General features: G+C 33.6%; 2 protein-coding genes across 2 annotated transcripts; both read left to right on the plus strand.

Annotated features, from left to right (window-relative positions):
• The first annotated feature begins 5,111 nt into the window (after positions 1 to 5,111).
• EAF01_004544 (uncharacterized protein) lies at positions 5,112 to 6,709 on the plus strand. The gene is made up of 4 exons (XM_038912798.1): positions 5,112 to 5,301; positions 5,354 to 5,899; positions 5,953 to 6,279; positions 6,332 to 6,709. The coding sequence occupies exons 1-4, from the start codon at positions 5,260 to 5,262 to the stop codon at positions 6,401 to 6,403; spliced, it is 987 nt and encodes a 328-aa protein (XP_038772482.1). The 5' UTR covers positions 5,112 to 5,259; the 3' UTR covers positions 6,404 to 6,709.
• A 1,700-nt stretch (positions 6,710 to 8,409) lies between these two features.
• Positions 8,410 to 10,233, plus strand: EAF01_004545 (uncharacterized protein; the record flags this gene model as incomplete). Its single annotated transcript, XM_038912799.1, has 4 exons — positions 8,410 to 8,802; positions 8,860 to 8,912; positions 8,970 to 9,676; positions 9,755 to 10,233. The coding sequence occupies 4 exons, from the start codon at positions 8,410 to 8,412 to the stop codon at positions 10,231 to 10,233; spliced, it is 1,632 nt and encodes a 543-aa protein (XP_038772483.1).
• Positions 10,234 to 19,194: the final 8,961 nt, after the last annotated feature.

The raw sequence follows: 19,194 nt of genomic DNA on the forward strand, positions 1-19,194 counted from the left end.
AGAAAAAAAGAAATACTATATATTTATTTTATTAAATTAATATTCTAATAATAAAGTTATTAATAAGAAAAGAAAGATAAATACTACTATTAACGAAATCATTTCTAATAAAAATAATAATAGAGCTAATAACATGAATTATAAGAATAATAATATTGAAAACAAAATCGAAAATAAAAATAATAATAATAGTAATATAAAAAGTAAGATTATTAAAGATAAAGAAAATAATATGATTTATATATAAGTAAGTACTTTTAATCTTTTAATAAAATATAATATAATGATTAAAGATATAATTTTTATAAACTTTTAAATCTTTATAAATATAATATAAATACAATTATATAATATACATAGTACTATAACATCAAATTAATTTATTAAGATTAAGATAGATAGTATATTCACTAAGGAAATAAAGAAATAGTAGAAAATAGATTAAACAAAATAATTATCTAATGATAATAATAAAAACCCCAATAATATATATAATTAAAAGTATTATAATCCATTTATATTATTAGAATTGTTGTTCAATAATTTTCATAATAGTAAGGGAATAAATGGCTTTTTAATATACATATTTCTTTTAGTATATGCAATTACAATATTATTTAATATATCAATCCTGATATACAAACGCGACAAATTCTACCCAAGAATATTTAATATAAATAAATTAATTTATGTAGAGGCTAAGATTTTCGGTTTTCTAATAGTATCTTTATAAGGAAAAGTCTATATGATTAAAGTAGGACGCATAGAATAAAATATAATTAGACTGGGGGGAGATAATGATCTAATATTCCTAGAAAAAGTACTCAATAAAAACAATACTATTAGTAAAACAGTAAAAAAGACTTTTTCATTATAAATATTCCTGTTTAATTTCAATAATAAAGTGTAAATATAGGGATAATTTTTAGGTGTAAATAATATATATAAAAGAAAAATTATAAAAGGATTAATATCTATTAACAAAAAACACAATAGAGATATAGGGAATAATCCTAAAGGAAGTGAATTAGCTAAAAGATTAATTAATTAGGAAATGTTCATAATACTAGAATTAAAGAGAGATTATAATGAATTCAACTCCTAAAAGAAAATCTTACAATATAATAAATATAACTGTAACAAATCCAAAATATATACTAAATCTACTAATCTATTTATAAATTACCTATTAAACAATAAATCAGAAATAACAAAAACTATAGCTAATATGATTCATTTTAATAGTATAATAACGTAAATACTACATTAATTGTTGAAAGATGTAGAATAGTTTTTTATAATTATAATAAAAGTGGGAATTGAGATTAAGAAGATGTTAATTAAGATAAGTAATAATAAAGAAATAGAGAGATAAACTAAAGATTTGTAGGTAATACTTAACATTTTTATTATTAAAGATAAGATTAATTAAAAATCAATATTGAAAATAATATTTAAATATAAGAATAACTCGAAAATATAAATTAGTAATATATAATATACTTTTTGTAAGAAATACTTTATAATTAATATACTTATCGAAATAGATACAAATAAGATTATAATAAAAAAGTTACTTAATATAACGAATTTGTATGGTCTTAAAAGCTACGCAATTATGACAGATATAAAGAAGTACAAACCTTTACAAATAGATACTTATAATTAAAAGCAAACCCTGAATACATTTATAATCAATATTATATCATTTTAATGTTAAATAGATATAACTCTATGCTATTAATTTTTGTTACTTTTTAATTCATTAAATATATATAATTATAAGCTATCCATACTTGAAGAAGGTGATTTGATATTATTTGCTTTTAAATAGCAATAAACAATATCTATTAAAATAATATTATATGTTAAAAATAAAAGTCTGATTATATAAAAAGAGCTATATTAAATAATTTATATATATAAATAATAAGGGTATTACCACTTTCTTTAGGTTAGAGGAAATATAGTATACTATGTAATAGTATTGTTTATTTAAATAAATGTATATATAATAGCATAATCTTAATAAGAAGAATAGAACAGCTTTACTATAATTATTAAGATGCCCGCCACATTTTCAGTCTTTTATGTATCTTATTAATAAAGGTTTTTCTATTATAAATTATAAATTATATTAAAACTATTACATTATCCTTTCATATTATAAAACATATGTTATTTAAGGGTGATATTTTAAAATAAACTATTTTCTATAATATCTTATTATCTTTAATATCTTGAATCTTTAAATTAATTAAATCTTTATAAATATTGGAATTAGATCTATATATTTCTATTATAATATATTCTGAATAATATATATACTTCAAAAAGTTATAGGAAATGAATAGATTATCAATATAAATATAATATAATACTTTAAATAATTTTTATATTAAATGTAGAATTATTGTTTATATAGGATTTATATGTTTTTTATTTACTATTAATTTTAAAAGAAAGAATATAATTATATTTAAAGAATTATTCTTTTTACTAATCTTATATCAATTCTATATTATAAAGAAACCTCGATTCATTACTATTCATATCTTAAATCCTATAGATATAGATTTATTTTTAATAATAATAATAAAGCTTAATCGATTAGAATATTGAGCTATACCTTTATTAACTAATATTTGACCCTAAAGTATTTATATTAAGAAATTAATATTTTAAATATAATTTAATAATAAATCTACTTATAAATAAGTATATTAATATATAAAATTCAAATTAATAAAATGATATCTCATTTTTTCATAAACATTACTTATTCTAGGAAATTCAATATAATACCTTATATAAAGCTCTTCAAATTTATTCCTTAATATAAAATATATAAAAGGATGTATATTAATATTCTTATTATACTTCCAATAAATTTCAAATTTAAATTTAATATGAATTGATATATATATATATTTAAATATAAATAAATCTTATCTATTATTATAGAATATTATTAAAATGTTTATAAATTTGAAAGTTCTTTATCTTTTGATATTTATATATATAAATTTGTTTATTTTATTATCGATTTTAATATTTTAATAAGAAAATAAATATAAAATAGATTGAATATATTATATTTTTGAGTATTAACTTATAAAATAAGTTTTCAATTAAAATCAACAAAATTTATAAATTTAAAAGAACTTCCTACTTTCGAAATAGAAGGGATATCTAAATATAATATCCCTATATTTATAAGATCAAATTTCGCATTAATTGAAATAATATTAATGAAATTGTTACATATCACACATTTATTAATTTCTTTATTATCAATATTATTTACAAAGATATTAATAATCTTGCTTAATGCACGGACCATCTAAGCGTCATATAATGACGATCTAGGGGATATCATATTCCCGTATAAGAGAATAAATAAAGTAGATCGAAAATAGATGAATATAGATCCAACTTAACAATCATAGATTCAAAATTTTAGCTCTGGTGAGGGAAGTGGTATATGAAGTTGTTGATTTGACATGGTAGGTGGCTATAGAGATTCCCAAGAGTTGACTTTTGTACAATTTGGAGGGGCGAGAGAGGCTCTCACTAGGCCATCTACTCTATAAGTCGGGTACCCTACTTTCTGACCACCCCTCTTTTGGGCCACTCATTTACACCAAAAATTGCTTTTCTAGCTTATTAATAACTTTTTTATTTATAAATAGAATTTATTGAAAATTCATATATATATGACTCAGATCATTTTAAACTTATTTTGAAGATTTTAGATTTTTAGGATTTTTCTGAGTAGAGATCTAAAGCTTTAAAATATTGATTTTTTTAATTTATATAGGAATTATATACAAATTTGAAATTAGTTTTAAATCTTCAATAACTTTTTAATAAAAATTATTAAAAATAAATTATAAATTTTTATCATTTATATTTATTATTTATAATATAAGAGATTTAAAAAAATTAGAAAAATTTAAATTAATAAGTATTTATAAAAATACTTTCGAAATTATAAAAATTATTTTTTCTTACTTCAGTTATATTTTTATAATTATGAATTTTTTTAATTTTTTTATACAGATTCAAGTTCAGAACCTTTAAAAAAGCAATTAGTTTCTTTTTATTAATTATAATTAAAAAGATATTGAAAATTCAAAATTTATTTCAAATTTATATATAATTCCTATACAAATTAAAAAATCAATATTTTAAAGCTTCAAATATCTACTTAGAAAAATCCTAAAAATCTGAAATTTTCAATATAGATTAAAAATGATTTGAATTATATATATATATAAATTTTTAATTGATTATATTATATTTTAATAAAGATATTAATAAACCAAAAAAGTACTTTTTGATGTAAAAGGATAGCCCAAAACAGAAATGATTAGAAAGTAGGGTACCCGACTTATTATACATTTTGATTGAAGAATAATTAGTTAGACGAAAATTAACAATGTCCCCACTTTCCGGCACATATTCTCTCTCTTCTCCGAAGTTGATCCTGAGATCTCCCGAACATACTCTGCTGAGTCAGCGGAAAGGCTTGAAAGAAGTCCGCCTCTGTAGACTGAGCGGAATACGGTAGACTTTAATGGTAAAAAGAAATTGACCCGGAACATTCTTCCCAAATGCGTGGTAAGATTCGGCAAGGAGTGTTCGGCATTTATTCTAGCACATCTTGGCTGGCACGGTCCTTTTTGAAGCCGGTCTGGATGGACGTTGTTAAGAGTTACTATGTTAATTTTCTCGCATAGAAAGTGGTCAGATGTTGAGCTTTTGAATTTCTACAGCGGACCGGCGGAGGTTATGAAGGCTAGATTGTATGTTCAAATGATGTTGTGAATATGTCGCGCTGCTTATACATCAAGCCATATACTCTGTAGGCAATGTTCCATCATAACTACTTGACGGGATTCCGGCCGCCACTTGCCGTGATCGTCATAATGCTTGATACTCATTGGTCAATTGACCAAGTAGTTTTGCTGGATTTATCAGCGACGTGAGACTTGAACGTGATATCGATGGATTGAAACAAGATATTCTGATGGTGTCTGCATTTATGCCTTGGAGCAACTAGGCTCGTCTATTTCTAATCATGGTTTCGTCATGATAATCGATCATACCATTGAGCTTCCATGAAGTATAAATATTGCTGGAAAGGTGGTTTGTCTTGAGATAAATAAAGACAAGCTCCTAGTCCCATGTCCTTTTAAAATTCAATCCTAAGTATTATTTTCAGCTCCATTCTTCAAGTTTCCACAAGTCCTCATTATGGCCAAAACTATAGTCGTGGTAGGAGCAACTGGCATCCAGGTGTCTCATCTTTCACCTTCATACTAGTGGCCCATACTTACATTCATGAAAGGGTGGTGCTGTCGCTACCAAGTTTCTCTCATTGGGATGGAACGTCCGAGGAATCACTCGAAACACCTCATCGCCATCAGCTCAGGCTCTCTCAAATCGAGGTATCGAGGTTGTCAGTGTCGACCAAGACGATCTAGCCTCACTTATCACAGCTTTCTCTGGCGCAGAAGTGATCTTCGCTGTTACGAATTTCTGGGAACCGTTCTTCAAAAAGTATGAAGAGCTTTCAAAGCAGGGAGATCGGGCCACCGGCGGATATGCTGCTGCCATCGAAGTCTGTCGAGGCAAAGCAATGGTTGACGCTGCCGCCAAAGTTTTACAGGATGAAAGCAAACTTGAGAGATTCATTTGGAGTCCCTTGCCCTCCTTCAAAGAGTTCAGTAAAGGGAAATATTCCTATGCGTATCATTTTGATTCAAAAGCGGAGGTTACGAAGTATTTGCAGCTAGAGCAGAAGGATTTGTGGGAGAAGAGCAGTTTGCTGAATATGGGCATATACACGACAAATGTGAAAGATTATGAGGACACCTTCAGACCCAAAAAAACGGTATGACCCCACTTTTCTGGCTGAGAGATCGTGAAGCTGATACGATCGCGAAGAATGATGGTTCAGGTGAATGGATCTTCCCCCGTGTCAGTCCAGTTGCAGCAGAACATCCATTTGTCGTACCAGCTGATACAGGTGCTTTCGTGGAATTGTTGGTCCGAAGTCCCCCAAAGCAGAACCTATTAGGAGTCAGCGAATCAGCAAGCTTCGTGCAGTTTTTTGATGTTTGGGGACAGGTGACTGGAAAAATAGTCACTTGCAAAGAAGTTCCTATTGAAGCGCGAGGTAAGCCTCATCCAGGAGGACTTGAGAAAGAAGCATCAAATTCTACGACTTGTAGTGGGGAATTCGGATGGGGAGACGTGGTTGTGCCTAAGGATGTAAGTTCTACCCCTTGCGAGGCGAGAGAGTTGTTTGATCTGACGTGTTTAGCTCAATCCCAATGTCAAACTCACCAGCCTAAAGGAGTTTTTTGAAAGCGAAGACTGGACCGAATTTGAATAAATGTATTTAAAGAGACATGAAGTTGCTTTTGATGTTGAAAATCATTGAATTGCTCTACCTGAAATAATGATTACGTCTCACGAAATCATTTCATATGATTACCTCAACGATAAATAAATCATGGCAGAAATATCATTACGCATTCAATGATCCATGGTCAAAAGAAATTAGTATGAGAATTGTAAGGTGAAGATGCCATGCATTCCGTGATGCTAGCAAGCAAAAGGAAGGAAGGGAAAATTGGCAAATAGGAGATCTTGTGGAGAGTTGGACTTGAGATATGGATGCCGGAAGAAGTGCCTTCGTATATATAAATAAGTGATATCGCAATATAATGAAGATACATTTCTCGAACTTGGAACCAATTCTCGGCAAGAGTGCGTTTGCTCGGATCTAAATGGAGAGGAAGTACCAGGGTCCCTATAGAGTAGATAGCATATCATGACTTACGCATATGTATGAGCACCCGTATATGATACCCTTTCACCATTTGATTAAAGTCAAAGGCCGATGAATCAATTTATATGGTTATGCGTTGTCTTTCCGCGTAAACTCTATCAAGGTCGAGATCTCCACCGAGAAAATAATTCACATTTCCATTTCAACCACGCCACTTTGAAGACTTCTTCATCCCATCATGAGGGTATACTGGAAACGATTCCTACAGTGCGTCGAGTTGTCTTTCGAGATTGCTTAAAATGATAATGGAGGTCAAAATTCAGGATAAATGTGGGATGAATGAAACAAAATTTCTATGACACATCTTCGTTTGTTACTTCCCTCCTATTTCGCCATTTGATTACATAATCTCCTCGCCCACAATATCATGCTTTGATCTTCTTGATATTCTTATTTTCTATTCTATCTCAAAAGAATCACACTCGCCGTCATTATCACGTCTTCCTGGCTCCGTTTACACGTCCATACCACAAGATTTACGTTTTTTCATCTTGCAGACCTCAATAATGCGTCCAGCAACATATCGGAACACAAATCCCTCTCACCCATTTTCAGATCGCCTGTGCATCGTGCATATGGTTTGTCAGTCGAAAGATTGAAGCCAATCATATCGAGCTCTATTGGTATCTGTAAGAAACATCATCACATCTAGCACAATGCTCAAGATGAAGATCTTCACCCTCTCTACTTCATCGTTCGCAGCGAAGTAAGTGATTCGCGTCGATAAGACAATGGACAGCCCCATCTATGTTAGTCTCGACCGATGAGAGCATCCTAGCAGTGTACTATCAATGGAAAACGTAATCGTAAGCAGATTCTAGCCCGAGAATGAGGGAGGTCGCGACGGTGATGTCCTTGGATAACGAGGATCTGATGCAGCCCTGCCTTTCTGATGATAGAGTTTGGGCTCAACTGGCGTGGGATTGGACGACATGGGGAAATCAAGACGTCACGATCTTAGATGCTGCGCAATAAAAGGCTATCAAGTGGTGCCTTCATATCTCGGTTCATCTTTGCACGCAAGCATTGTAGTGTTTATTCATTACTCAATTGAAATGCTTATCGATATTAAACTCGATATTCATACTTTCAAAGATAGTTCCGCTGGTTCTACGGTATCAGGGGTTCCTTATCGTTACAAACGCTGTGACCATTAGCAAGCTTGCTCCCCCAGATTCCTTATCTCAACATCCCGAACTCCCTCTCATCATAGCTCGCATATCACTGCATGGCTTGTATTGTCTCCGTCGCGTAGGACATCAGTGATACTAAGGACGCAAGAATAGGGTCGCTCATGCTGCATAGCAAGGCTCAATGATAAGATGATTTCACGGCCTTGAGTCTTGAATTCATAGGTTATACTTTCCTTATCTCGGATTTTGAAGGGAGGAGCTCGGGACATATATTAAAAGAATTTCATACCCCATTTTTTAAGATCTCATAGATTTACTTTCGCAACAATTCTACAACACATGAGATTATCAGTCACTGGAGCTATCAACATATTTACAAGATTTTGATAAAGTCGTGAGTGGTTGCTATTCCCCATGTCTGAGGAAACAGGCAAGTGTCCTGAAAAGGGGAAACGTGATGGCAGCAATTCCTCATCTATATCACAATCTGAACAGATTGCAAAGGCGGCCGAAATTCTGGGTGTGGAAAAAGGTGAAACAATATCGGCCGATGACGAGTTATTGGCATCCCTGGGATATCGAGCTGAGCTAAAACGCGAATTTTCATACACCACTGTCTTCGGACAAAGTTTTGGTTCTATGGGGATTGCTCCAGCGATTGCCGAGAGTATGGTTTTCAGTTTAGGCAATGCTGGGAGTGTGGGGATGGTATGGACGTATCTAGTGGGATGTCTCTTGCTTATTCCGGTGGCATTGAGCCTGGGGGAATTAGGGAGCAGCATGCCTACTTCTGGAGGATTGTATTATGCAAGTCATCAATACCCGAGAGTGATTGGTTGATTCATGAATGTTAACAATTGACAGTGGGTTGCACGTCTCACACCACCACGGCAGAGGGCTTTCATGTGCTGGCTTGCGTACGTTCTTTCGTCTGTAGTCATGTCCACACCAAACTCTAACTCTGTCTTTTTTAGAGGTTATATGAACGTTTTAGGGTATATCTCGATATACGCATCAACAATCTATGCAGCGACCCTAATCCTTGGCGCAATCTGTAGTATCAATACAGATTCTGCGTTCGTCGCTACAAAATATCAAAATTACGGCATGTTCGCAGCAACTACCTTCTTGACCTTTGCAATGACTTGCGTGCCGTCACAGATTCTCTCTCGCCTTAATATGTTCTACATATTCCTGCAATTTGCTATGCTTTTTGCTCTGATTGTTGCTCTCGCCGCTGGAACACCCTCGGAACTCAAAAACTCCGCAAGTTTTGTCTTCACAGATTTCGAAAATACCGGATTTTGGACAAATAATGGTTGGGCCTTCATGCTCTCGTTTCTTACACCAGTATGGGTTGTCTCTGGATTTGAAAGTGCAGCAACCATAGCGGAAGAGGCGAGCAATGCCGCCAAAGCAGTGCCATTCGCAATGGTCTCTTCATTGATTACAGCTGCAGTGACGGGATGGGCAGTTATCATAACGATTGCATTCTGTATGGGAACAGATGTGATTGGTATAGTGACGTCACCATTGGGTCAGCCTCTGGCACAGATTGCACTCAATAGCTTGGGCAAGGATGGAAGTGTTGCCTTGTTGGTTTTCTTGTGGATTTCGAGTGTGGCCAATTGTTCGATCTTGATGGTTGCGGCTTCGAGAGAAACTTTTGCCTTTGCTAGAGGTTAGTAACACTACTTCGTTGCTGGCCGACAAAGAATGTTTTCATGTGGCAGAGAAAAGCTAACACAATTTTTAACAGACCACGGCCTCCCATTTTCATCCTACCTTCGTGTCCTCTCATCCAACAAAACTCCCATCCGCGCCATCTCCTTCGTCGCTCTCTGCACACTCGCTGAAGGTCTTCTCATGCTCGTCAACACCGTCGCCATAAACAGCATCTTCAACCTTGCAATTATGGGCCTCTACTTCGCTTACTGTATGCCTCTCGTATCCCGTCTTCTTTTCGGCAATTTTACACCCGGGGTTTGGTACATGGGCGACAAGATAAGTTTTATCAGTGCAGTTTACTCGGTTGTGTGGATGACTTTTATCTTTGTGTTGCTACTTTTCCCAAATTATGAAGATCCAAATGCAGATGAGATGAATTATGCAGTTGTGGTGTTGGGATTTGTATTCGTTTTCTGTACGGCGTATTATTGGTGTCCGAAATATGGGGGGAGAACATTTTTCAAGGGACCAGTTAGGACGATTGATGAGGTTTTGGAGGAGAGGGGGTGATATCAGGGAGAGAGTAGTGGATGAAGATGTAGGGTATGGGACGAAGCGTGAGGATGGAAGTAGTGATTAGAATTGGGTTGTTTTCATTCTTCGGCGTCGGCGTTGCGATAAAATTTCTGTTTATTCATTAGTAAAACTTTATAGATGAAGATTATCGTGGTTTATTTTCCAGGTTGTTTAGGGTGCGTTCGGATCGATTTATTTCGGCTTATTTCAATTATTAAACCTCATTTATTTATCAAATAATACTTATTAAGCTCAAATAAAAGGTTTATCAAATACTTGAAGTTATGAAATAAATTATTAGGAATTATTGAATTTGTAATAATTCAAATAAATTAAAATAGCAAATGTTTTCAAGATTATTATATATTAATTATAAAACAACTTTTTAAAGCTTTATAAGTAATTCTTTAACAAATCTTTATTATTATTTACCTTTATTATTTTTCAACATTATTTAATACGGTAATAACCCCATATAGCATTATTCCATGTATTGATACCTCAAATGTCAGGAATATAACCAAAATAATCTTAATTAGTATTTTTGATATTTTAATTTCGACTTTTTTTGATAATATTATCATTCTAGTTTTGATTTAATTTGAATAAAAAATTGATATTCTAATTTCAAAAATATATAATATTCTAATCTCAAATTGATTTGATATTCTAATCTCAAACTGATTTGACATTCTAATTTTAAAAACTATATATCATTCTGGTTTTAAAAATCATATTCTGATTGTAATATGATGTAAAATATATTAAACAATTATAAATTATAAATCTATAAATTTAAGATTTCTTTTTTAATCTTTTAAATCTATAAATATCTTCCTTTTCCTTTTTCTTTTTATATTTTCCTTTTTTATCTTCCTTATTTTTTTTAATATTTTTTATCTTTTTTATCTTTTTTTTATCCTTATTTATACTTTTAATCAAAATCAATATTATTTACTACAAAATAGCCATAATAACTTCATCAACCTTCTCTAAGCCCAAATCGTTTTCAAAATTTTCACTACTAAAATTAAAGTTTTTACTAAAATTGTTTATATCATTAATTTCATTCTTTCAATTATATTTTTTAAAAGATTTCTTAATTATTATTCTTTTATAACAAATAAAATTATTTGTTCTATCATTTCCCATAAATATTTAATTATAATCTTTCTATTTGAAAATATCAATTACCTTTGAAATTATATTATAATTCTTCATAATTAACCAAGCAATTAGTATATATATTTTTATTATAATCTAATATTATAATATATTCAATCCAAAATCCTTTTAATTTATTAACAAATAAATAAGTATTATATAATATAAATATAAGAGTATTACATTTTTATATAACAATAATATTTATATTAATATTTAATTACTTTTCATTTTTACCAAATTATTCAATTTTTCAAATAGAATTTCGATATTCCAAGTTATATATTAAAGGGAGTTTATATATTACTACTTGTTCACAATGAAAGAGCAGGCCAGTGAAATGCATGTAAAAGTGACTATGTAGATTAATTGTACTAAGGTAAAATCTAACTATGAAGTGAAAGTGATATATACACAGTAGCTAAGCGCACGTGCCACAACTTCCAACACTACTATTATTAATAAGGGGTTAGTTGAGAATTAAACTAGAGATATTATTTGTTAATAAAAACCTAATGAATAATTACAATCTGAATTAAAATTAAATAAAATAAAATTAATATTTTTAAAATTAAATTTTAATTTTGAATTATTAAAACTGTTCACAATAAAGGAGCAGGCCAGTGGAATGCATGTATTATTGACTATGTAGATTAATTGTACTAAGGTAAAATCTAACTACGAAGTGGAAGTGATATATGCACAGTAGCTTAGAGCACGTGCCACAACTTCCAACACTCCCCCAGAGAGCTTACTCTCTCAGCTTCAGTAGTTAGTTTCTTTAAAATTCCTTTTATACGCCCAATAACTGATTGCTTCGAAATTCGTTATTCCTTGATCGTAGGGTTACTGTTTTAATATGGTAGACCATCAAAATCCGATCGTATGCGAACAGACCTTAAGCTTATCTGTTATTCCACGTGATTTTCTTGAAATCATTAATTTTTTTTTTTTTTTTTTTTTTTTTTTTTTTTGATAAATTCGACGTAAGATGAATCCAATGAATCTGATGAAATAGGTGAAATGGGTGGATTCAGTGATTTTGGTCGATTTGGTCAATTTGGTCGATTTAGTCGATTTTGGAGCACATACCACAACTTCCAATACTCTCCCAAAGAGCTTACTCTCTTTGAAACCCCAGCATGTTCTTGAATCTCTCAAATATCACCCTTGCGCATGGTTTTGTTAATCCATCTGCAGCCATATCACTTGTATTGACATAGCTGGTATTGACTAGATGTTTTTCTGTGAGATCTCGAATGAAGTGGTGACATATGTCAATATGCTTTGATCGCTCGTGTAGATGTGGGTTCTTGGTTAACGCTAGCGCTCCTTGGTTGTCTCCGAGCATTTGAACTCCGCTGTTGCTCCCGATATACTGTGGTCGCTCTAAGTCCCTCAAGAGTTGGGCTACCCATTGCCCTTGTTTGGTGAACATCGCCATGGAAATGTACTCAGCTTCTGTACTAGATGTAGCTACAGATGTCTGCTTCTTGCTTGCCCATGAGATTGGTCCACCATAGAACATTACTACCCCACCAGAGATGCTTTTTCGATCGGTTCTATCGCTTGCCCAGTCTGCGTCGGTGTATACTTTGATGGTGCGTTGTAGGAGGTCATATTCTTTGCAAATATCTGATTGAACTCCCCCAGGCCCAAAACGTAGTTTCTGTTTAATAGTTGACCTCAAATATCTCATAAGGTTTTTGAGTGCAACGCTGTGATGTTTGGCAGGGTTAGACATAGCTTGTGCTAATCTCCCGAGACCGAATGCGATGTCCGGTCTAGTGTAAACCATAGGGTGGATCGTACTGCCGATTGCTTGCTGGTATTCGTTTACATCAGTGAGCTCGTCGTCTGGGAGCGTTGGTCGTAGTTGGTTGTAATCCGAGATTGGTATCTTCCTTGGAGTGTGTTGACCATGGGAGATCCCGAATCGGGTAAGCATTGCATCCAGATACTCTTCTTGATCCATAGTTAACACTCTCTCTGATCTGTTACGAATGATGCGCACTCCTAAGATCTTACTAATCTCCCCCAGGTCTTTGGTGTTGAATCGAGCAGAAAGGTTGTGATAAAACCATTGAATATCTCGTTTTTGTGCAGCAGCAGTAACAATATCATCTACATACACTAGGAGAATTAGCTGGCGCGGGTGATTGGTGTATAAACACGGATCCGCAAGGCTTTGTACGAAACCCATCTTGGTTAACTCTCCTTTCAGAAGAAGGCTCCAATCTCTACCAGCTTGCTTTAGCCCATAAAGACTCCGAAGTGCATGTAGAACGCGGCCGCGACGAACATGAACACCTTGAGGGGGTGCTAAATAGATTTCTTCTTTCAAGTGTGATTCGGTGAACGCATTTTTGATATCGAAATGGGAACACTCGAGGTCCTCTCTTGCAACAATTGCAAGGAAAAGGCGAAGAGTATCGAGTCGAACAGTGGGGGCGAAGGTTTCGTTGTAATCTTTACCTAAAACTTGGCTGAACCCTCTAGCCACTAATCTGGCCTTGAATCGCTCTACCTTATTATCCTTCGTCTTAACAACAAATACCCATTTCGTTGAAACTAGATTGCTCCCTTGTGGTAAAATGAACTCTTCCCAAGTGCCATTCTTGACCAATGAGTCTACTTCTTCTTGAATTGCAGCTTGCCAGTCTTTCGCGTGCTTTTTGTCTGCCATTGCTTCTTTATATGTATTCGGTATCTTGATCCCGAGTATTTCCGTTGCTGGTAGAGCGGTCTCAGCTTCTGCTGGTGCATCTGCTAAAATAGTCAAGATCTTCGAAGCAATTTCATTATTCGTCTCCTGTTCGAATTGATGAATATTTGGAATGGCAATCATGGCGTGCTCAATTGATTCTGATCCTGGCTTATTTAAGGAAGCAAGTAAGGCCCGAATGATTTTGGAGTCTCTCTGTTCTTCTATATCGTCGTCATCGCTTCTCTTTCTCTTCCTAAGATTGTATCTCAAAGGTGGTGTGGAAGTAGATGCAGATGTAGATGCAGTAGGTGGTAAAGTTTCATTAGGTAGTGCAATATCAGGTAATACACTCTCAGGTAATGTACTCGAATTCGATGGTGTATGATCAAGTGGTAAAGTTATATCCTCAGGTGCCCTTGACTTCGGTGGTGTATGATCAGGTGGTGAAGTTATATCAGGTAAAGTAACATCACTTTCTTTGTTGTTTTCCCCTGCCGGTCTTGTTAAATCATCAGCCACTTGTCGGATATTTCCATATTCATCTTCATCAAAGCGTGGTATTTCAGTCTTTGTTCGTTTTGGTATTGGCAAGCGCACCTCTATCGAGTCTGTGATTATTTCATTTGGTGATATTGGTGGATCGACTGGAATAGACGATGATTCAGGGACATTCTTAGGTCTGCCGCGAGGCCTGCGATCAGGTTCTATATTCTTGGTACCTTGTGATCCAGCTACACAGTTTCTGAGTTTGAGATCCAGATCCCCTCCTTTGTAGCTTTCGTCGATTGTAACACGATAAGAGCGGTAAGTATAACCTAGCTCTGGTGAATAAACCTTTATATGCTTGGTGGTGTCTTTTGAGTATCCCAGGAATATCCCAACCCTTGCTGTGTCGCGAAGTTTATCATGCCTTTGTCCTTTTGGGATGGTTTTGGGGTTGATATAGGCGTAACATCGACTCCCCCAGACCTTGCATGTATCGATATCTGGTAATGTGCCTGTAAATGCTTCGAGTGGGCTTCGATCGATTCCATTTGCATCTGGGCCAATACTAGTGCGGTTTCGAATGTATACGTCGTGCTCGACAGCTTCGTCCCAAAATTCTAATGGTAAATGAGCTTCTTTCAACATTGCTCTCATGTCGGTTTCTGCGGTGCGTATATTGCGTTCAGCTGGACCATTTTGGTGAGACGATACAACCACTGTAACCTCTGATCGCACACCAGTCTTCCATTCCCGGACGGCTTGAAGAAGCTCTGGTGCATTGTCGGTTCTGGCAGCAATTACAGCTACTCCTGTAGCAAGTTCAATTTCTTGCTTCCAGGCTTTCAGTAAGGGTATTGCATCGCTCTTCTGTTTCAATAGGATGACCCAATTTACCCTTGTGGCGCTATCGATAATAAGGAGAAAGTATCTGTGCCCTCGAATGGTCCTTGGGAAAGGGCCAGCAACATCGAAATGGATCAATTCTAGCCTTTTGGATTTTCGTGCACTTAGTTGACTTGGGATTCTGTTAGTCATCTTTGTGAGAGCGCACACTTCACAGACATCAAGAGTTGAAGGGACCTTGATCGGTCTCTGGAGTGTAGTGACTTTGTGCAGATTCCTGATTTTGTCAGGGCCGAGATGATTGAAGCGTCTATGCCAGATAAGGTATCTTTCCTTCTCCGTCATGGTTAATTCTTCGACTTCCCCTTTTGTACCATCAATGATCTCTGCAGAGAGCGCAAAGAATGCAGAATCTTCGTATCCTGGTTTCACATGCGAGATGATATACATCCCATCTTTCATTGTTGCTTTGATGATCTTATTATTCTTATCGTTTTCTGGTGTGAAATACATCTTCTTGAGACTGAATGTACCCTTGAGTCCTGCCTCACAAATTCTCTTGGCTGAGAGCAGGTTGACCCCCAATCCAGGTACATATAGCACACCAGCTAATGATGTCCTTGTTCCATCCTTGCACACCATGTCCACTGTTCCTCGCTCATCCGAGTACATAGCTCCCCCACCAACCGTTATCCTTCGTCGCGGAGTACGAATTAGACTTCTGAATAGAGAACGTTGGTCAGACATGTGTGAAGTGGCGCCGGTATCAGCGTACCATTGCGATGGGGATGCCTTACTAATACTTTCTTTGGTGAGATGACAATGCTCAGAATCAGACTCACTATCGACGACACTTTCAGTAGCATCGGAGCTTGATTCGGCGATATGAGCCTTGTGCTCCCTGCGTTTTTTGTCTTTTCGCACTGGAGAGGTGGATTGTCTTCTCTTCTGTTTGTGCTTTGAATCGGATTTCAAGAGACGCTTGGCGCGACGGAGCTGGAAGCATTTTAGGACTGAGTGGCCAGGTTTGTCGCAGAGTTCGCAAGTGATGATGGATGTGTCGGTCTCCGAGCTTGTGCTAGCCTTACACTGGCGATGAGGTGGGACATATTTCTTTCCTTTTGCAAGGTGTGCCGAGTCTCCAGAGGTCTGGATCTCTGCCTCTTTGACCTGTAGATGCTTGATCTTATCGTCAATGCTTAGAGTAGAACTGACGACACGGATCATATCAATGATGACTTTGTACTCATCAGGGAGAGACAAGGTCAGGCTTTGAAAGAGTGATTTATCTGTACACAAAGCACCGGCTGAAGCATCCGCAGATAAGAGCTTTCGTCGAAGATCCTTGAGCTTATCCCATGCACCTATAATAGTCATATCAGGGGTATCGTCGAAAGAGAAGGTCTTGATCTTGAGGAGGTACTCGTCTGCTGCGATATCATCGATTCTGGAGTATTTGACGGCTAGATAATCCCAAAGTTTCTTTGCTGTATCATATTCGTCCACTAAAGCCTCATCATCGTCAGATAATGAGCGACAGATGTAAGATAATGCACTAGCGTCGTCCTTAAGAAAGGTGGCCTTTTTGTCGATATTGAGTCGAATCTTTGTAGTGGTACTGCCGCTGCCGCTGGAGACTTGAAGTTCTTCGAAATCCTGGATTAAGTTGTCGGCTGCTGCAATCCGTGCATATTCATGCAATGTCTTTTTCGCATGTATAGAACCAACCTTTTCCTCGAAGTTGAATTCTTATTTGACGAGTCCAGCGTTCGTGATTCTCTTGAGTGAGAGGAGGGATGCGCTTGGAGTAATCCTTGGATCCAGTGTCTTCGTTCATTTTGAAGGTTCTGCAAGTAGAAAGCTTGCGTCGATGACCTAGGCGTGATTGATGGTGGAATGAAAGAGTGGAAGAGGAACTGTTTAAGACTGCGCTGTCCCGATTGGGATGTACTAGTGTTTGAAGGGAGAAATTCTCTTCAAGGCGGGGTAATTAAGAATAGTGAATTTTGATTTGTAGATAATGATTTTTGAAGTGATATCGAACACTATGTAGCAGGTGATGCTCTTCAGCGTTAAGCTGGAATGAATGGTCTTTTCAGTAATAACTCGTAGTTTTCTTACTTGAGGAAAAGGCGCGATGTAAGTGGTTACTTCGCTGTCGCTGCTCAGCAATCTGTTTGCTGTGCGCACCTCGTATGTTGACGTCGCGTTGCGTAGGAGCTTCTCGTCGCCAACCTCTCCTTTGGCAACGTAAGCTATTCAAAGAGCTTTCGGCCTTAGTCTTACTGCAGAGCTACCGGGCTCATAACCTGTTCACAATAAAGGAGCAGGCCAGTGGAATGCATGTATTATTGACTATGTAGATTAATTGTACTAAGGTAAAATCTAACTACGAAGTGGAAGTGATATATGCACAGTAGCTTAGAGCACGTGCCACAACTTCCAACAAAAACTATATATTTTCAGCTTTTCCTTTTAATAAATAATATTAATTAATATTTCAAAACTTTAAATAGAATATAATTATTGTTAAAGTTAGAATTAAAATTATTATCATTATCATTGAGTATAATTTATACATTATCGAGATTATATAATAAAACTTAATCTTAATTCAGGAATATTTAATGATTTTATAAAATTAATAGAATTGTTTTAAATATAAATTGATTGTTTTTTATTATTATTAATAAATCTATATTTAATAAATATAATTTAATATTTTATATATTAATAATTGAAATTACTTTTTATTTTTTTTATTTTTTATAAAAATATTTTCAAACTTTTTATATTAATTATTCAAATCTTTATATTTTAATATTTATAATTAGGAAGGTAAATAAATTGATATAATAAAATTATTATATAAAGAATTAGAGGTTTATTAAACTTAGGAAATATATAATATAAAAGGTTTACTATTATATCGAATTGTATAATAAAAAGAATAATTACTTTGAATATTGATTTAAATTAGTATGTAGTTTTTAATTTGAGAATAAAACTATATAGATTATATTAAGCATTTCTTTTATAATAGTTTATTATACTTATTATACTATTTATAGTTACTATTTATTGTAATTAATCTAATATTACAATGAGGATAGTTGTTCTTATAAACTTACTAGTAATATTATATAACAACCTTTATTAACTATCTTATTAAATTTAAACTTATTATTTTTTGAAATAAGAATTATTTTTAATATATTGTTGATGATTTTATAATTTGAATTCAATAGAATTAAAGATTGTATAATATATTTATAAAAGAGATTGAATATAGAACTGAAATTTATTTCGTTTGATTTATATTAGGAAAAAGTATGTTATTAATAAATATAAATAATATTTACAAATCTTAGATATTAAATTATAATTAATTAAAATGAATATAGAATTTTTATTTGAAAAATAGTGAATATAATTCTATTATAATATTAACTATTGTATATCATTTAATTAAAAAAAATTAAAAATTAATTCAAAAACTATTATATAACAGATCCATATTAGAATCTGATTTGGATTTCTATTTCCAATCTAGATTTTATTATAACCATAACCATAATAATAACAAATAATATAATCTTATGAAATAAATTAATAAGTAAAATATAAGTAAATAAGAATATTATATAACGTAGTTTATCAGTGGATCGGTTATATTAATGAATCGATCATTTTTACCTTAAATTATCACTTCAAAGTTATATTATTCAATAATAATTAAATTAATTAATTAAAAT

Source organism: Botrytis porri (genome assembly GCF_014898465.1).
Source record: "Botrytis porri strain MUCL 3234 chromosome Unknown BPOR_005, whole genome shotgun sequence".
Taxonomy (NCBI): Eukaryota; Fungi; Ascomycota; class Leotiomycetes; order Helotiales; family Sclerotiniaceae; genus Botrytis; species Botrytis porri.